A 15,235-nucleotide genomic window follows, 5' to 3' on the forward strand; every position below is an offset into this window, starting at 1 on the left:
GTACACGTTCAGTATTTTATCCAATATGACATCATTACTCCAAACCTTAATCTCAGTCCTCTTTCCCATCTCTCTCATATTATTCGGTGTTATTTTGATTGACAGGCGCCCCCAAGAGCCGGCCGGCCAGCATGGACCTTCTTCTCCTGCATACCCGCCGCTCCAATTCTGACCTCCGTCCCAGCCCAGGCCGCCAGCTGCCTCGTGTTCACAACAAAAATGAGAATGAGGAACGTGAGCACACCTACTCTGAAGTCTGCCGCCGCTCCTCTCCCACATTCCTCCCTCCAGATGACGGCCTGTACGAGAGTGTTGGGATCAAAGGGGCGGGGCCTGATAAAGCTGCCCCACCTGCTGCCCCAGTCTCGTCATCAAACAACACGCCCACTCAGCGCCATGCACACAGCCCGGCGCTCGATGGGAACAGCCGGGGTGGAAGCAGAGGAGTCGTGAACGGCGTGAGTCAAGACGAAGTGACGGCGGAGTACGCCTCCATACGGAAGGTGAAGAAGCTGGAGCGCGGCAGGAGGGAGGAAGTGCTGGAGGATGGAGAAAGAGAGCACCAGAGCATGTCCAGCAGCGAGTCCTCCAGCAGCACCTTGCCTAGGAAAACAGTGGAACCGTTTCACCTACCCAATTTCCCAAAGGTGAGTATGACACAGATCAGCCACACAGGTTCAGAACAGATATAGAAAAACAGCCTCAGCTCATAACTCAGAATATGACAGAAACCTTTAAGAGTGGATCAGATATGTCTGGAGAACACTCTTTCAAGTAACCATCTACAACACCCTAGCAGCTATACTAATGCAGTAAAAATCTTTAAGCAATCTTTAGAAACCATCCAGAACACCACAGCAACCGATAATTAACATAAACCACAGAACAACATTATAACTGCTCAGCAACACCCAAGCAACCATCCAGAACACCCAGCAATTCACTAAACACTTAAAACAACTTAGTAATGGCTTAGCAACTCGCTATCATCCACCCAGAAACATCCATAACTCACTTAAACCTCAGAACAACTTAGTTACTGCATATGTACCACATAGAACACCCTAGCATCCACACAGTACTGCACTAAACACTCAGAACACATAGCAATGCCATGCCAAGGACTCGGAACATTGTAGCATCATGGTTTATTTTGCACCAATCCCATTTTCTGCTGATAAACTAATGCAAGAACTTGGCATTGCTAAAGATGGGCCTATTAGATGAGGACCCATCTGTAGCAATTCCAAGTTCTTGCATTTGATTTCCAGGCAATTGAAAAATAATAATAATAACAGTAAGTGAGAGAAAAAGAGTTATAATTGTCTGTCTGTCGTTTGCACTGGTGTAAATAGCAAGCACTTAAATGCAGGGCCTGGTAGTGCAGTTATACGTTTGGGCCACTAGAGAGTGCTGTTTCCTATAAAAATATCCCTTACATTCACCAACCTGAAGCATTATCAAAAACCTTCATGACTGATATGAATATGACTGATGATGACATTTACATGGCAAATCTTTTAGAAGTTTATATGTTACAATGTTTTTGATTAAAGTGGGTTCAAGAAATAAACATTACCAAGTGTTAAAATGTTTCCTTGCCCGGAATCTTACTCATTTGAAATGACAAAACATTCTACTGGCATCGAAGTTATGCATTGTCAGATTTTTTTAGGTGTGTGTGTGTGTTTGTTTGTTTGTGTGTGTGTGTGTGTGTGTGTGTTTGCTTGCATTTCACCCATATTCCTGTCCGTCTGTCAGCTGATACCTGTTTATGTTGTGTTCGGCTTTCAAGGACAGAAAAGCCTCGCAGAGATCAGACCAGCCATGTGGAATGATGGTGCCTTTAAAATGGAAAACACACAGACAATCATCGGATGATGATCCAGTCTTCCTGTTAACTCAGCTCTGCTCTACTTGTCTTTATGTGTGTGTCTGTGCTATTTATTTGCCACATACATATAAAGATAAAAATCTTTACACGGGCGCCATATTGTATTCAGTGCATACTTGTCTTTCTAAATCTGACTTACAGTGTGCCATTTGATGTTTAAGGAAGGCTAAACGATGTGTGTGTGTGTCTTTGACCTGCATTAGCCAAACCTGCATCTAGAGCAAACATTGTTGGAGTTTACGTGAAAGCAAGCATGCAGTATGATTGTGTGGCACATGTGTCACTCCAGGGCTGGATTATGTAAGGGCTGTTGGCAGGCTGCCTGCCCCGCCATGGGTTTTTTGTTAAATCATCAGGGAGGAACAGGTAGTTGCTTCAGCCAGGGAAATAAATAGCAGCAAACACTGTAGCCATTCATCTGTTAGTATTAATCATTCATACAGGAGGTGTGTTTCTTTCCCTCTTTAATCACTGACTCTCTATACAGCATACATATCTGCTCCTGTAATGATTAACACACAGAACATTTCCATTGTAGAAACAAACACCAATCAGTCCTAAATTAAAGCAACAGTTCATGTCGTTCCAGAACAGCATGACTTTCTTTTGTTGTTCGGTGGGACGCAAATGGTGAATTATGGAAGAATGCACTGCCCACTGTTTTATTTTTATGCAATGAATAAGTGAACGAGGACTGGTGCTGTCAAGCTCCAAAAAAGAAAAAGAAGAAACTAAAAATAAATAGTCATTAAATGGTTCATATGATTTTTGCAAAAAAAATAAATAAAAATAAATCCAAGCATTCTGAGATCATATAAAAGCTTTCTGTGACAAACGGACCAAAATTAGGTCTTTATTCCCCTTCACCCAAGTAAAAAAGTATTATATATAAAATACATTTATTTTATGCTTAGTTAAAACCTATTAACATATTTATTGACAAATCGCTCAAGACTAACTGGTAAGAATATATATATATATAATTAAACCTTATTTGGAGTGCTACTTGAGCACAAAGTCTTCATTATAAAGCCTAAAATCTGTTTTAACATCACTATTGATATGGATTGTTTGATTTTTGATTAATATCAGTCTTCAAATGCAAGGTATTTAAAGTGTACCTTAAAGTGTACCTGAAGTATACTTGCAATAGTTCCACTTTAGCACAATCCGAATCTTTACTTGGACTTTAGGACTACTTCCACACAATTAAAGTGAATTAAATAGAAAATGTGTTACCCATTTTAGCAGACTTTAAGTACACATGCAGTTTAGTATACCAAAAGTACAGTTGTGGGGTATTTTTATTAAGTACATAAATATGTTGATATATTTGTAGTATACTTAGAATTAAATATACATTTCAAGAATTATATTTCAAATACATTTGAGTGTTATTTTTCAGCTCACTAGGGCAGTGAGCTGTTAACAGTGTTATTTCAGATTCTTGTGTACACAATTCTAGTTTTCATTAATATTTAGCTTATATTTTATATTTGTACAATTCTTTTTTTCATAATTTTTTTTTTATATTACTATTTCAGTTTCAAATGTATTTATTTCCAGTAATTGTATTGCTTCAGCTTAAACGTATTTTACTTAGTAGGCATTTTTCATGTAATATTTATATTTTATTGTATTTCAGATTTATTTCAGTTACCAACATTTTTTTTTTTTTAGTTAACAATGAAACCCTGTTGTTGAAGGAATAGTTCACAAAAAAATTAACATTTACTAAAAATGTACTCACCCCAAATGGGTGCCGTCAGAATGAGAGTTCAACCAGCTGATAAAACATAATCCACAAGCAATCCACACTACTCCAGTCCATTAATCAACTTATCTTGTGAAGTCAAAAGTTGCATGTTTGTAAGGAATCATGGTGTGGACATTGTGATGTTTTTATCAGCTGTTTGGACTCTCATTCTGACGGCACCCATTCAATGAGTGATGTAATGCTACATTTCTCCAAATCTGTTCAGAAGCAAACTAATCTATATCTTTGATGTCCTAAAGTTGTGAACATTTTCAGCCATTTTTAATCAGTTAGACAGTAGAATTGAATCAGTAGGACTGGAGATTAATGATTCAGGATCTTTTTGTGAACAGGAGTTGTTGATTCATTGCAATAATCGATTCGTTCACAAAACGAACTAGAATTCAGAACACACAAAAATCAGTCTGTTTGCATTAGCAGTGCTTGAGGAGACCTGACCAGCTCGCATGTTCCTCGTGTGTCCAACAGGAGGCGGTCTTCATGGGCAACGGAGAGCAGTACATTTGGAAACCACCAGAAGAGGACGAGATGATGGTGCCAGGGGCTCCTCAGCTGGAGAACGGACACAGCCATCCCACCGCCGTGGAGGTAACGTCTGCCTCGCTATCCCAGCACTACAGACAGGATCATGACTTTTGATCTGTGTTTGCATGAAGGGATCAGGTTTCAGACTTTGACCTTTGACCTCAGGACCACTTGCGAACCTTTCGGATCTCTTTGGTGTGTCCCTTGTGTGTCAGTAAAGAGTGTTTTCTGGGACAGGAAGTGGGTAGAATGATGGCTGCAGTCTAAAAAATGTGTGGCTTGAAAGCGAGAGAGAAAGTTTGAGCCTTCATTTCTCCCTCCCCCTCGCGAATCTCTCCCTCCCCCTCTCGACTCTCTCCCTCTCTCTCTCTCTCTCTCTCTTTCTCTCTCTCCTTCTCTCTCTCTCTCTCTCTCTCTCTCTCTCTTGAATGGCTTGACTAACAGGCAGGTCAAAGGTCTGTAGACTGTGCTTGTTGACTGTCCGTTCAGGGTTGGTGTGAGGGAAGGAGAGAAGGAATATGAGAAGTCAGGAAAGACAGCCACTCTGGGTCAACTTGTGTTTAATTAACTTCCTGTGGCCAATCAATACTTACAACTTGGATTCAGATAAAAGCATTTAGAGCCAATATGTGTAGTGTAGATTATTTTTGAAGAATAGATACAGATTCTAATAGGAAGTTATATGCAGCATTATCACTGAAAAAAATAAATAAAAAAAGGTTTTCTTTATCAGTGTTGTCTCCTTTTGAGGTAAAATAAAACCCTTAATGGTAATGGTGTAATAGAAAAGCAAAGTATTGTAATATAATACTTAAAGACTAAGAATAGACTAATAGTTTGGAGTCCTAAAGATTTATTTTATTTTATTTTTGTTTTTAATATTTACAATTTCTCAGCAAGGCTGCATTTGTTTTAATCTGAAATACGAAAATACAAAAAAAGGTAAAATTGTGAAATATTATTACAATAAAAAAGGTTTGATATCTGAATATATTTTAAAATGTATTTTATTTGTGTGATAAAACAGAATCTTCAGCATCATTACTCCAGTCTTCCGTGTCACATGAAACTTCAGAAATCAGTATAATATACTGATCTGCTGCTTAAGAAATATGTATTATTATTATCAATGTATATAACAGTCATGGTGCTTAATAATATACACTTAACTTTTGAACAATAGTATACCGGTATGTCAAATAAAGTTTAAGTAGTTTTGTTGTTTTAAATATAAAGCTCTCTAAACATAGTTGGTCAAAACAAGGACATTTTTTAGAGGAAGTAAAAGCAATCTTAGTTCAAGATACACTCAAAAAATTTATATTTAGGCCTTAAATTTACTGTTTGTATTTGAATTGTATTGTTTGTTCCATAGCTAGCCATATTTTAACAATTAATTGTACTTTTTACCTGACTATATATATAATATAATATATATGTAATATATATATATATATATATATATTTTTTTTTTTTTTTTTGCATGAACAGATTCTAAGAAATTAGAATAAATGCCTTTTAAAAATCTTTATTTAAATAAAATCAAATAATGCAATGGATTTATATGCATATGCTAATTAATCTACATAAATGCATACAAGCATACTATATATGTGCAACAAGGGTGGCATTGAACGTACTTTGAAAATGACATTTTACACTTATTTTGTTGGAAAGCAGTGTAACAGTAAGCTGAACGTCTTGCTCAGATGCAAGTGTGTGAGCTGAGTACACTCCTCCACGCTCCGGCTCTCTCACATCTCTGCTCATTCCTTCTCTTGTCCAGACACACCCAGGTTCATATCATGAGATGTGTGGGCGGGACACTGCATGGCCCTCTGCTCCACTTCACTTTACACATTATACTCACCATGGGAAAAATCACTGGACTGGACTAAAAAACATCTTTAGACTTTTTGAACTCTTTATTCTTTTCATTTAAAGGGTTGTGCATTGTGACAAATTCATCCTTTAAAAGTATTCCCTGTAGTTTCTGTCTAAGCTCATAAAAAGGCATGCAATTTATTATATTACTACATTATTAATTTACATTTGGAATTGTTTGCTATTTATCTATTGTAATTACATAATATAATCTTAATTAGAAATCTCCAAACATTTAAATTCCCATTGCATTTGTGACACCTGTTTACCCACATATGCTGCAAGTCATGTTAGATTGAGTTGCCTCAGAAAACTGCATTTGTCAAGAGAAAGAGAAATGAGGGAGAAGAAGTGTGTGTGTGTGTGTGTTGGGGGAGACTGCAAGGGAATGAGAAAGAGAGAGCAATAAGAGAGTAACAAGAGAGAGGGAAAGAAAAGACAGTGAGAGAGCAAGAGGAAGGAGAAAAAAAACCTCTCAAGGCTTTCTCAACAGCTGCAGAGTGTTTTGAAACCCCAGTCATTGTGATTTCCTCTCGCTCTGCAAAGCGCTGCACAGCACGGTAAACAATGCTCGACATGGAGGAAAAGAGATCAGCAGGGCGCACACAGACACACACACATTTGGGAGTTTCAAACAACATCAAACTCAGCGGTTTTCTTAAAATCGTCTGGTCCAGTCATGCCTGTGTTCATCGTGCCGTGGCCTGCAGATTACAGTAAAGGCTAAAATACTGAACGCTGCAGTGCTGTTTTCAGACTGGTTAGAGGTGTTAGCATGACAAACGCAATCGCATCCACAGCTCGATTCATGCCATAACAACTCCTCAGCCTGTACACATGACTGCCATAAAGGTCACTATGTGAGTTGAAGAGCCGAGTTGAATTCTTGACTGAGATTTTACACATGCCATTGAGCTGGGAGTGCTAAATGTCATCTACCACAGAGAGGGCATGTGAGGTGAACACACACACACACACACACACACACACACATCAGTGTTAGGTCAATATTGACAATATCTAAATATGAATACTGTAAATTCTTTTGGCAAACTATTTTTCACAAACAATATAGTAGGGAAGTGTTCAATTTGAGACAAAGCACCTGTTTTAGTGAGTGATTAATTGACTCATTAAATTTAAATGATTTGTTCGAAATGGCTGATTCATTTAGAAACAAAGCAAGTGACTCTCTTCATGAATTGATAATTGAATGAAATTATTAGTTCAAAAACAGATTCATTCAGGAACAAAACATCACAGTGTTGCTCTGAGATGCACAAATGTTCTACTTCAGCTTTGTTTGTAATTGTATTTTCATTGGCAAAACAGAAACAAACAGACATTGTTCACGTTATAATGTAAGCTGCTCAATATTAACTTCTTGTTCGTTAAACGGTTGTACAGAATCAATCACATTTGTGGTCATCCTTGCACACTGATATTCTGAAAAAACAATTTTTAAGTACAATATCATAACATATCATATATTCCCACATATATATAGGAGTATTTTTTAGGTTCATAACTTAAATTATAAGGGCATTCTAACAGGCTTCTTCACACAGTTAATGCTTTTGGACTTTAGTTTTTTGCAAAGTGAGTAACATACTGTCAGCTCGCACTTTGTTAAAACAACAATTGCAAATTATCATAGAATATAAATATCGCACACCCCTAAATAGTGTAATAGACCACACATGGACATTAGAGGAGGATTGTGGGAAATCTTCCTACCTTAATAGCTTCTGTCTGGTTAGAGGGTTAATGGTGTCTCGGTGGGCCGCTGTGGTGAAAGTTTAACAGGCTTATCTGCAGGTTAGGTAACAGATAAGAGCATTTACACTGACTCTGTCGGTCTAAAGTGGGTCATGTTTCTGCTGTGTGCAAGCAGAGTCCTGTTACCACACACACTATGACACACGAGTCAAACACTCAGTGCTGCAGGCATCAGTGTAGTGCGTATACTACAACTTCAGGCATATTAGTGGTTGTGATGTGTCAACTCTTATCTATCCTGTTGCCTTTTTACTTTTACCTTGCTTAGCCAGTTGTCTCTATTACTATTGATTAAATCATTACATCTGATTATTAATTGTTTATGTATTGTAAATTATACTTCAAATTACGGTCTTGTTGAGAAAAGGCATGCTGTCACTTTTATAAGTCATCAAACTTCAAGAATAAACCTGATTAAAAAAAAATTTAAATTGATGGAGATAAACAAATATCAAAAAGATGAGGCAAGTATGCAACCAACTAGTAGCCACACTGAACAATCTTCTTGCTTAAAACACCCTAGCAACCATCTAGAATACCATAGCAACCATTTGGAATACTCTAGCAACCATCTAGAATACCCTAGAAACACTTAGACCATCATAGCAATTGCCCAAAAAAATCATGCCAACCACCAAGTACAACTTAACAATTCCTTAGTAAAACCTAGTACACATAACAGCATAGGAACCACAAAACCAACCTAACAACCACTTAGAACAACCTAGCAACCACCCAGAACAGCTAAGCAACCACTTAAAACACCCTAGCAACCCCCAAGCACAACTTACTAACCACCCAAAACAACTTAGCAAGCACTTGGAATGCCCTAGTAGTAGTAATAACCTACACCACGTGTCAGACTGATGATCACCAACCACTCATAACAGCGTAGCAACTACCAACAACAACCTAGCAACCAACCAGAACACCCTAGCAACAACCAAGAATAAACAACCACTCAAAACAGCCTAGCAACTACCTAAAACAACCTAGCAACCAACCAGTACATCCTAGCAACAACAAAGAATAAACAACCACTCAAAACAGCCTAGCAACTACCAATAACAACCTAGCAACCAACCAGAACACCCTAGCAACAACCAAGAATAAACAACCACTCAAAACAGCCTAGAAACTACCTACAACAACCTAGCAACCAACCAGAACACCCTAGCAACAACCAAGAATAAACAACCACTCAAAACAGCCTAGCAACTACCTAAAACAACCTAGCAACCAACCAGTACACCCTAGCAACAACAAAGAATAAACAACCACTCAAAACAGCCTAACAACTACCAACAACAACCTAGCAACCAACCAGAACACCCTAGCAACAACCAAGAATAAACAACCACTCAAAACAGCCTAGAAACTACCTACAACAACCTAGCAACCAACCAGAACACCCTAGCAACAACCAAGAATAAACAACCACTCAAAACAGCCTAGCAACTACCTAAAACAACCTAGCAACCAACCAGTACACCCTAGCAACAACAAAGAATAAACAACCACTCAAAACAGCCTAACAACTACCAACAACAACCTAGCAACCAACCAGAACACCCTAGCAACAACCAAGAATAAACAACCACTCAAAACAGCCTAGCAACTACCTAAAACAACCTAGCAACCAACCAGAACACCCTAGCAACAACCAAGAATAAACAACCACTCAAAACAGCCTAGCAACTACCTAAAACAACCTAGCAACCAACCAGAACACCCTAGCAACAACCAAGAATAAACAACCACTCAAAACAGCCTAGCAACTACCTACAACAACCTAGCAACCAACCAGAACACCCTAGCAACAACCAAGAATAAACAACCACTCAAAACAGCCTATCAACTACCTACAACAACCTAGCAACCAACCAGAACACCCTAGCAACAACCAAGAATAAACAACCACTCAAAACAGCCTAGCAACTACCTACAACAACCTAGCAACCAACCAGAACACCCTAGTAACTGCACAGACAAGTTGTAGATAGCAGATGCTGGTTGAAATGAACTTTACAAATTCTGAAATCAGTGTGTTTTTTGTAACTCCTTCAGCAGCATAATTGTAACTTGAGAATGCGCCCCAGGATGGTTATTATTACGAAATCCTCTTTGGCAAAGCTGATCTTTGGAAGGCTCTTAACTGTTTCTCATTCTGCGGTTCTCTCTCTCTCTCTGTCCTCAGATCTCTGACATGTACTCTACCGTTTGTAAGACCCTGAAGAGGAAACACCAGCAGGGTCAAAGCCAGGAGGACAGCAGGCCGGTGGCCTCTGGTGCGTCCCAAGCGATGGATGGGGGCGATGCGGGATGGCCTTCCGCCGGTGCTGCAGGGGAGGAGTCGTGGGGGAGGAGTGCCCCCCAGGAGGAGCCCTGCTACGAGCCTGTAGGCGAAAAGACGTGGCCCCGGGGCCTGGCGCAAGAGTCAGACCCGGCCTACGCCACCATCGACTCCCACAGGAAACGGGAGAAGCTGGCCAGCAACACGCTGAAGCCTAGAAAGAAACCCGTCCAGGTTCCAGGCAGAGCCATGACCTGCGAAAACTTTTATGAGACTATCGGCGACGTGAAGCAGGGCGCAAACGCAGCGAGCACCACCACTATTTTTACCTTTAACGACGGCATGGAAATGTACGTTACGGGGCTATAAAAAAGCCTGACTTTAACCATCAAATTAAGCACCTACAGAGGGGGGAAAACAAACTGCAGCCTTCTGTCAAATGAGAAGATACACACTCTACAGCTGCCAAACACACGCCAACCTACACAACCACACAACCAATGTATATTTATTCTTACCATAGGAGTCCACAATCAGCTGCAACTCATGCAAACAAAACAACACCGCATTGGCTGAACCAGACCTGCAGCCGAGCTGTTTTTAGCTGACAGGCATGGACACCCAATTCCAGGGATCTAGACTGGTTTTTCCACCATGCTACAGTTGGTAATGATAGTTTACTGCAGGTTAAAATCAATATGACTTTAAGACTCACTGTAGCACAGGGGAGTTTGCACCTGATTACATAAAAGCCAGCCAAACGTCTGGAGTAATTAAGATTAAGATTTTTAATGTTTTAGTAAGAAATTTCTCACTTAGACTGTAATTATTCGATCAAAAATACCATAGATTCAGTAAAACGGTTTAATATTACTACAATTTAAATATCTGTTTTTTAAATGGATATATTTTAATATGTAATGTATTCCTGTGATGCAAAGCTGAATTTTCAGCATGATTATTTCAGTCTTCAGTGTCACGTGATCCTTCTGAAATAATGATCACAGGAACAAATATATCTAAATAGAAAACATTAAAATTTAAATAATATTGTTTGTAGTAATATTTCTGTATTATTGATCAGAAATACAGCCTGTGTGAAATTAAGAAACTTTCAAGAACATTAAAAAAAAATCTTAATTGTTCCAAGCTTTTGATGGGCTGTGTAAAATCACACTGGACACACTGTTGGTCAATCTCACTGCCGTGTGAGCACTACCTTCACATTAACACAGGGATCACATGAGGCGTTAGGTTTAGCCCCTCCCCTCCTGCTCTGAAAACACACCTGACTGGTTCTCTCAGCTTGAGACGGCTAGCCACCATCAGTGTTAGTTTAGCTGAAACAACAGAATACAGAGTTAACTTCTCTTGTTTTCCACCTTAAACATTATGTATGTGGTCTGACAGTTTAGGTGGTGTACATAAAGTATGTCTGGTCATTTTCAGTATGCATGTAACTTGCAGTAAGGCCCAAGTGGAATCTGCAGAATAGTTTTTTTTTGGCACTGACCCTGGAGAAGAAAATGGTGCTAAAATGGGTTTAATGAAGCTACCTGGTTATCTTAATGCATTAGATACCATTATTATTACTTTTACAATAAAATACATATAATAACAATTTTTGTATTCACCAATGCTCAAATGTTTAGGGTCTGTATGATTTATTTTTTTATTATTTTTTTAAGTCTTTAGGTTCACCAAGGATGCGTTTATTTAATCAAACATACAGTCAAAACAGCAATATTATTACAGTTCAAACTGACTAATTTTTATATATTTTAAAATATAATTTTTTAAAGTTTTTTTAATTCAATAAACATTTCTTCTTATTATTGTCATTACCAATGTTGAAAATAGGTGTGCTGCTTAATGTTACAAAAATAGTTTGTAATATTATATCAGCTGAATAAAAGAATACATCTTACTGACCCAAAACTTTTGAACTGGAGTGTGGGTATCTCTCTATTTAAATAATAACTAAACAATAATTATTTATCGATATGAATATTTAATTGATTAAATATCGAAAATAATAATCAAAATAATCAATAAACAATTTTGCAGAGCTTTCTGTGGAGTTTTGCGGATGCAGATTCAATGTGGGCCTGCATAAATGTCACTTTATGGCTGTGTAAGTGCATTAGCTCTACATTTCTTTTGATTTTTGGTTATTTCGTCTATAGCATGCCACTTCTGCCCAATCTTTGGATGTGTCTTTGGTAGTTTTAGTGATATTCCACTCGTTTCTCACAAGTTTTGCAATATTAACAGAAAGTAGGAAGATTCTACAAGATTTTTCGGGATGCCTCAGCCTAGCTAGTTAACATGTCATTTTCAATGGCCATTGTTAACATGAGAGTTTATGAGGCTTGTAGCGTCAGTGTGCTGGAACGTTGTGGTATGCGTACAGAGGGCAATAAATGCTTCTAGTTTGGCCGGGGCCGCTCTCGATCCACTGTTCTCAGTTCAGTATGTTCCAGTACTGCTCCGCGGCTCGCTGGGCCTCCGGCTGGCTTCGCTGACGGCAGCATTTCATGGAGACAGTGTCCAAGGAAAACACAGCACAAGGCTTATGGTCACTAGTAAATGTCTTTTAGAAACTGTCTCATATTCTAGGCTGTCTGTGTGACTTGATCCTATTGTAAACAATGCCTTTCCCACATGCACGGGAGCTTGGGTTAGGATCATGGGGAAATAATAGCACAGTGGAACAACATCTGCAAGGGGAAACCATTCAAGATGATCCCCGAAGACTTCTGAGGGCCGTCGGCATGAAATAAAACATCTCCAATGCATGGTTGGTGACTTCACTGCACCAAGCATATTCAGATCATTGAAGTCTGTTAGAAGGCTACAGGAAAGCTCGGAGGAAAGGGATTTTGGGATTCGAGAGGGCCAAGAAATTATCAGCTCAGGGATGGATAGATAGATTTCATTAAGGATAAATAACCAATATACTGTCCTCATCCATGTCACATGCATCCTCTGGTGAGAAACGTTGGGTTTGTCATGTCAGTTTTAAAATGTACTAAGATTAAAGATTTTTATGTCACTCTATTTTCTTATAAAACTGTATTGGTTAACTTGTTTCCACTTGTAGCAACGTGTTGAGAAAGCTTCTATCACTGCCATTCACGTGTTCCACTGTTCTGTTCAAGTATAGGCTGCAACTATTTCCTTGCTCGCAATGCATGCTTCTGGAAACAAAAGCTTTCTTTTTTTTTTTTTTCTCCTCTCTGGTGCAACAGATATAATGTATGATTCATTCCCGTGCCTCTCACTATAAGACATAGTGCCAAAAAACAGAATACCAGTCACCAAATGGGAAGTGGGGACGCCACAGACGGCTGCTGCTGAGAGGTTATGGATCTTCTCAGGGAGCACAAAACACATATCTGATCCAGGACTCGTCCAAAATGGCAGGGATCTGGTCTCAAAGCAACTGTAGGCCTTCCCTGCCATTATTAACATGTGTCCTTGTGATTTGACGTTTGCAATATTGAGGGAGGAAGTGTGCTCCAACTTAGCTTTGGTTTGGCGGTTCCTCCCAATCCTGAATCTGTCTTTCTAGCACAGGGCTTGCTTTGTATTGCAGGGTGGATCGGTGCTTTTGATGTTGTCGCTTCTGAGTGAGGCTGGGAGAACCGATCGTCCGGCCGTGCATTGTTTTTGATGAAAACTAGATCTTTCAGGGTGTGATTTGTACAGGTTGCACAAGGGTTTATTGGTTTTTCAACCACATGTTTGTTCTTAAAAGAGGCCGAGAAATGGCATGCCCAAAGTATGATATTTATTGGTATGTATGTAAATAAAATATCTATAAAAAATCCATCTGCTTGCGTTCAACAGACGTATTGACTTATGTGATGCTTCTTGTTCACTCAAACCATATGTGGTTAAACAGAAATAGACATTCTATCATGACAAAACAGACCAAATCGCATGTATATAGAGTGTACTGCAATGCAACATAACTATATTATAAAAGAAAAGCTCTGGTATTGATGTTTTAAAAAGCAGTGAAAGGTTTCTATTTCTGCTGTTTAGGTTGTATGTTGTGAAGTGTGTACATTGTAAACACCGCTTCCCCAGCATATGTCCTTGGCTTAACTGAGTTTATGTGTGGTCCATCCAAAGTGTAACACAGAGAATAGTGTATATATATATATATATATAAAACATCTGTTTAGTAATATTCTGTGTGAAAAAAAAGATTGTAATGTTTTCTATATATGTAAAAAAAAATAATTCATATAAATATTTGTTTTTACTTTTTTAATAAAGTTGCACCTTATGACTGGTTGTGCGTTGGTTATTCTGCTGTAGTATATCATGATTGTTTATAATTATTAAAGAATTCGATTTTTTAAAAGGCTTTTGTTAAAGCAAAAAAGGTAATAAAAAGTGTCTTTTTATCTCACAATTCAACATTTAAACTCAGAAATGTTAGATTAAAAAGTTACCTTTGTATTTATTTATTTTCTATTTATTTATTGGCTTAATACTTAGACAAAAATTGAGAATAAAGTCAGAATGACTATAATATATATATAGATATATTAGAACTGTTAAAGTCTCTCAGTTGTGAGATATAAACTGAGAATAGTGTGGGAAAAGGTCAGAACTGTGAAATTCAGTCGCAATTACCTGTTATTTTTCTACTATGTGGTGGAAACAGGCTTCAATTGGAATCAGTAGGTAGGAGAATACATTATTAAGTCTCTGAAAATTGCTGTTAAACGATTATTTATTGCACAAATACATGCATGTCTAAAAGGTCCACAGAATGTGCATCAACATCAAATATGAAGATCTTTACTTGACATCGTTTTTTGTGAAAACTGCATATAGGGGGTGGTTTTGAAAAATATGAGGAAAGGCAGGTGAAAAACAACAACAGCAAAACTGCTCTACTTTGCTGGTCTTGGCTGGTTTCAGATGGTCTGAAACCCTTTTTAACAGCCTGATCGGACTGACAGGCCAACTTCAACCAGCAAACCAGTTTCGGCTGGTTTGAGATGGGGTTTTTTCAGCACGCTAATCTCGCGTAAATACTCATTAAAAGTATGTCTTACTCATG

General features: G+C 38.4%; 1 protein-coding gene and 1 long non-coding RNA gene across 10 annotated transcripts in view; one reads left to right on the top strand and one right to left on the bottom strand.

The window, feature by feature from the left end:
• Nucleotides 1-11,735, top strand: part of LOC128011758 (uncharacterized) — a 47,008-nt gene extending 35,273 nt beyond the window's left edge. For both annotated transcript variants that reach the window (XM_052594464.1, XM_052594465.1), the window contains 3 exons: nucleotides 106-647; nucleotides 4,140-4,259; nucleotides 10,057-11,735. In XM_052594464.1, the coding sequence (XP_052450424.1) occupies nucleotides 106-647; nucleotides 4,140-4,259; nucleotides 10,057-10,521 (1,127 nt within the window). In that variant the 3' untranslated portion in view covers nucleotides 10,522-11,735. The remainder of the gene's footprint in view (nucleotides 1-105; nucleotides 648-4,139; nucleotides 4,260-10,056) is intronic.
• LOC128011759 (uncharacterized) lies at nucleotides 5,705-10,061 on the bottom strand. Of its 8 annotated transcripts, none has more exons than XR_008182650.1 (3): nucleotides 9,802-10,061; nucleotides 8,932-9,721; nucleotides 5,705-8,851 (listed from the first exon to the last, which is right to left on the bottom strand). It is a non-coding gene; the product is annotated as an uncharacterized LOC128011759 (long non-coding RNA). The 8 variants fall into 8 exon arrangements; XR_008182647.1 differs by having other exon boundaries at nucleotides 8,932-9,331; nucleotides 9,412-10,061; XR_008182648.1 differs by having other exon boundaries at nucleotides 8,932-9,171; nucleotides 9,252-10,061.
• Nucleotides 11,736-15,235: the final 3,500 nt, after the last annotated feature.

Source organism: Carassius gibelio, chromosome B23 (genome assembly GCF_023724105.1).
Source record: "Carassius gibelio isolate Cgi1373 ecotype wild population from Czech Republic chromosome B23, carGib1.2-hapl.c, whole genome shotgun sequence".
Lineage (NCBI taxonomy): Eukaryota > Metazoa > Chordata > Actinopteri > Cypriniformes > Cyprinidae > Carassius > Carassius gibelio.